Source organism: Lycium ferocissimum, chromosome 6 (genome assembly GCF_029784015.1).
Source record: "Lycium ferocissimum isolate CSIRO_LF1 chromosome 6, AGI_CSIRO_Lferr_CH_V1, whole genome shotgun sequence".
Classification (NCBI taxonomy): domain Eukaryota; kingdom Viridiplantae; phylum Streptophyta; class Magnoliopsida; order Solanales; family Solanaceae; genus Lycium; species Lycium ferocissimum.
This window is the reverse complement of record NC_081347.1, coordinates 43,702,056-43,706,430: the sequence shown is the minus strand read 5'-3', so window position 1 is coordinate 43,706,430 and position 4,375 is coordinate 43,702,056. Positions and strand designations below refer to the sequence as shown.

At 38.0% G+C, this 4,375-nt stretch overlaps 1 protein-coding gene across 1 annotated transcript; it reads left to right on the top strand.

Moving 5' to 3' along the window:
* The first annotated feature begins 618 nt into the window (after positions 1-618).
* Positions 619-1,170, top strand: LOC132061307 (pentatricopeptide repeat-containing protein At3g22470, mitochondrial-like). The gene has a single exon (XM_059454149.1). It carries the CDS (start codon positions 619-621, stop codon positions 1,168-1,170), a length of 552 nt encoding a protein of 183 aa, XP_059310132.1.
* Positions 1,171-4,375: the final 3,205 nt, after the last annotated feature.

Genomic DNA, 4,375 nt, shown 5'->3' with positions numbered 1-4,375 from the left:
ATTTCATTAATGGATAATAAACTTGGGTTGAACATCAATTTTGAGAACATCAAGTGTATAGATGATGTTGTCACTCTCTTCCATCAAATGGTGAGAACACAGCCTCTTCCTTCTGTTTTCGTCTTCTCTAAATTATTTTAGACTATGCTAAATATGAATCGTTACTCTGTTGTCATTTCTCTTTTTCAAGAAATGTAGAAAATGGGTATCCCAATTAAGAATGGTGTCATCTTGAATTGCGTGATTAACAGTTATTGTCTGATGCATCGTGTTGATGGTGGATTTTCGGTGTTACCCATTTGCTTAAAGAATGGTTTTTCATTTGATGTTGTAACGTTCACTACTCTGATAAGGGGATTTTTCGCCCGAAAATAAGGATAAAGATGTAGTTGAATTGTTCAAGAAGTTGGTGAGAGAGAAGATTTGTGAGCCCGATAAAGTCATGTATGGAACCGTCATGAATGGGCTTAGTAAATAGGGTCATACCAAGAGGACTTTAAGTTTGTTCCGATTAATGGAACAAGGGAACACTAAGCTCGACGTATTCATCTACAACATTGTTGTTGATGCCCTTTGCAAAGATAGAAACTTAGATGGGGTATCAATCTTTTGAATGAGATGAAGCAGAAAGACATTCGTCCGGACATAGTCACTTATAGTTCATTAATTGATGGTTTGTGTAAGCTTGGTCAGTGGGAAAAGCTTAAGACTTTTTTCACTGAGATGGTGAACCTTAATATTTATCCAGATGTGCGCACCTTCACCATGTTGATTGATGGATTATTCAAAGAAGGGAAAGTAGAAGATGCCGAGGAAGTAATGCGACACATGATCGGAAAAGGTGTGGAGCCTAATGTGATCACCCACAACGTGATAATAGATGGATATTGTTTGCATGGTCAAGTGGATAAAGCGAGAAGAATATTTGATATCATGATAGATGAGGGCATTGAGCTTAACATTATTTGTTACAACATACTAATAAATGGATACTGTAAGAAAAAGAAACTGACCGAGGCCATGCAATTGTTTTGTGAAATTTCTCAAAACGGATCAAGACCTGATAGTGTTACCTACAATACTATCTTGCAAGGTTTGTTTGACATTGGAAGAATAGGCTCTGCAAAAAAGTTCATTAATGAGATGCTATCTAGGGGGCCCGTACTGTAATGAACCCAAGGCACATGGGAAGCACGTGGCAATTCCCTTTTATATATACACTAGATTGGCTAAAAAAGGGTTAGGCCTGAAATTGCTATTACTAATTCTCTCTCTTCGTATCTCTGTTCTCTCTTTCTCTTTTCTCTTTTCTCTTCCTCTTATTCCCTACTCAATTCCTCCATTGTTACATAATCCTCCACTGCCATTGCAGGGGTTTATTACAGCTCCGAAACATTTATAGTTAGATTAGATTCATTCAATTGTAACCCTAGTTGTAACAGATTTGATTGTCTAATAAAATTCCCCAATTTCTTGGTTCGATCTTCTCTTTTACTTCAAGTACATTACAAATGGTATCAGAGCAATATCTTGACACCTTGGGTAGTTCTACAACCATGGTAGAAGAAACTCCATATGAGGAGTATACAGAGCAATTGGAGAATCAACTTCAGTCTCTTACGGCACAGAGCAAGTCATATTTTGACAGATTGAATGGAGGATTAGATGGACTCAATCAGAAAATGGACAAAATCTTGGAGATGTTTGGAATTACTTTTGAAGATAATGAAAGCGGGTATCATCTTCTTAAAGAAGATCAAGAAAGTAAAAGAAAAGAAATCACAGGTGCGACGGGAGATTTAATTGATCAAGAGGTTCCGTCAAGTGAAGCCGTATTGAGTCCAAGAGATGTTGTGCAACAGAAATCACCAAGGGGTGACATTCCTGACGAACCTATTGTAAAATCCTTGAAGCTTGAAGATGCCTCTTTAAAAAAGTCTTTAAGCCTCAAGAACATTGAGGTAGGCAATGAGTTTCTCATACTTCCGCTTGAAATAGTTGGGAAGTCCAATGAGTCAAATGAATATCTGGAAATTAAGGTAAGCCAGCAAGTTCCTCTTACTTTTGATTGGAAATCTCAATTGTGTGAGCTCCATAGGGTGGAATTGGGTGTTAAGGACTTTAAGTGCATAATATCTCATGTTTTCTATGGGATAAGTCATGAGTTAGATGACCCACATAAGTTGTTTGATGAAATGCTCGAACTAGATGTTGCGCCTATTTCATATTTGTTTGCTGACTCCTCTTACGTATCTGAAGGTCAGAATGATGAAACTATTATAGTGTTTGATCCTGGAGGTATTACAACTGATATGTTCTGTATTAGCTCCATGCAGTTTATTACGTCAAATTTTCCTTCGCTACTGACGGCTAGCTCTCAATCATGGTTACTAAGTGGGGATACAAGCATAGTGTTTGACTGGCTAAATCAATTGAAGGAGTTATTCGTTGGAGCCAAAATTGCAGTTAGCGCCTCGCTTCCTTTGTTTGTGTATTCTTTGGATTATTCTAAAATACAGCTCGCTAATATTGCTAAGGCTGCGAACCACTGGAATGTGAGACGGTTTAATGGATTGCTTGATGTCTACTGGAAGGACACAAGAATTGTTGTTGGTGAATTGCAGGATAGTTTCTTAGCAATTTTTTTGTTCGGAGGGAGATTCATTAATGGTGTAGTGACTTCCTTTTTACTGTTGATTACACCCTTAAGAACCTGGGCAATGCAAAATAGGCTAATGTTCTATAAGCAAGGAGATCGTGGTGGAAGCGTGTTTGATCTTGCTGCAATTGTAATAAAGGATTTTATTCAAAAGTATGCTTGGGCATTCTGGGCAGTCAGCTTCTCAGATTATCGACAGAGAACTGAACCTGAGTTCTTTATTGAGTGGATGACCTTATTGAGTTACCAAAGTATAGTTGGTGAGATGATTAAACCTTTGCCTCTTATTTCCTTAGTCGTGTTCTGTATAGATAAATCCTCCCAGCCAAGTGTTTTGACACTAACATCTAAAGGTCATGGTATTCTTTGCAACCTTGTGAAAAATACCTTGATTCTATGGTTAGTAACTCCTAATACGGTCTTTTTGCTGAAGTTCTACTATCCCTCGCTATCATTTTGGTCTTGTCTACACCAAAAATGGGTTGTAGCTGATAGCATACGGTTCTTTCATGTCTCTTATGTTGAGGTTCTTGAAGTAGAATCCACACTTGTTGGTCTAATTAACCTCATGGTGATGTGCTTCAATGAGTCTTCTGTTGACATTAATAAGATAATAAATTCTCCCGAAGGTATTGCTGCATTTGGACGTTATCGAGTGTGCTCTGAACATTCATATAATATTTGTTCAAGTTTGAATTTCAAGAATCTATGTAATTGCTACTGGAAGGGAGTTGCTAGCAACCTGGCTTATGGTGAAGCAACTGATGATTCGTTAGTGCTCCCTGTTTACTTCATTGACTATACTTGTAAATGTTTAGTGATTGGTGACAAGATTGCAAAGAAAGGAGGTAAGAGGCAGTTAAGGGGTTTAATTGATGCCTATAGATTGACTCTTCAGCCAGGATGCACTGTGGATTCAAAACTTCATGAATGGGTATCATGGTTACTGATAGTTTTGATGGATCCTGCTATGGTGTTTGTCCTGAAATATGAGGATAAAATTGATAATGATTTAATGGGGAAGAGTATAGTTTCTTGGTGTGTATTAACCAGTTGCTATTATCAAGAGAGTGACCTTAAATCTGAGCTTTTTGGGATGATTGTGTTTGGCACCTATGCAAGGATTGAAAAATCTCTTGCTACAATTTCAATGATACAACAGACCGATGCGAGAGTTGATAGGCAGCCTGAGACGACTTCGGTGGACAAGCTCACACATTTGCGTTATAGTCGCTGGCATTGGCACTTTTGTGGGTGTTCAGGGTTACCTGCCATTTAGAAGTAAACAACCGCTAGCAACTAGCCATTGTCTCCTTCAACAACCTTGAGGACAAGGTTGATTTCAAGCGGGATGGATTGTAATGAACCCAAGGCACATGGGAAGCACGTGGCAATTCCCTTTTATATATACACTAGAATTGGCTAAAAAAGGGTTAGGCCTGAAATTGCTATTGCTAATTCTCTCTCTTCGTATCTCTGTTCTCTCTTTCTCTTTTCTCTTCTTCTTATTCCCTACTCAATTCCTCCATTGTTACATAATCCTCCACTGCCATTGCAGGGGTTTATCACAGCTCAGAAACATTTATAGTTAGATTAGATTCATTCAATTGTAACCCTAGTTGTAACAGATTTGATTGTCTAATAAAATTCCCCAATTTCTTGGTTCGATCTTCTCTTTTACTTCAAGTACATTACACGTACCTAACTTATACACTT

Bases quoted from the DNA above. Each gene is read 5' to 3' on its own strand.
- LOC132061307 (XM_059454149.1), top strand. From the start codon at position 619: ATGAAGCAGAAAGACATTCGTCCGGACATAGTCACTTATAGTTCATTA.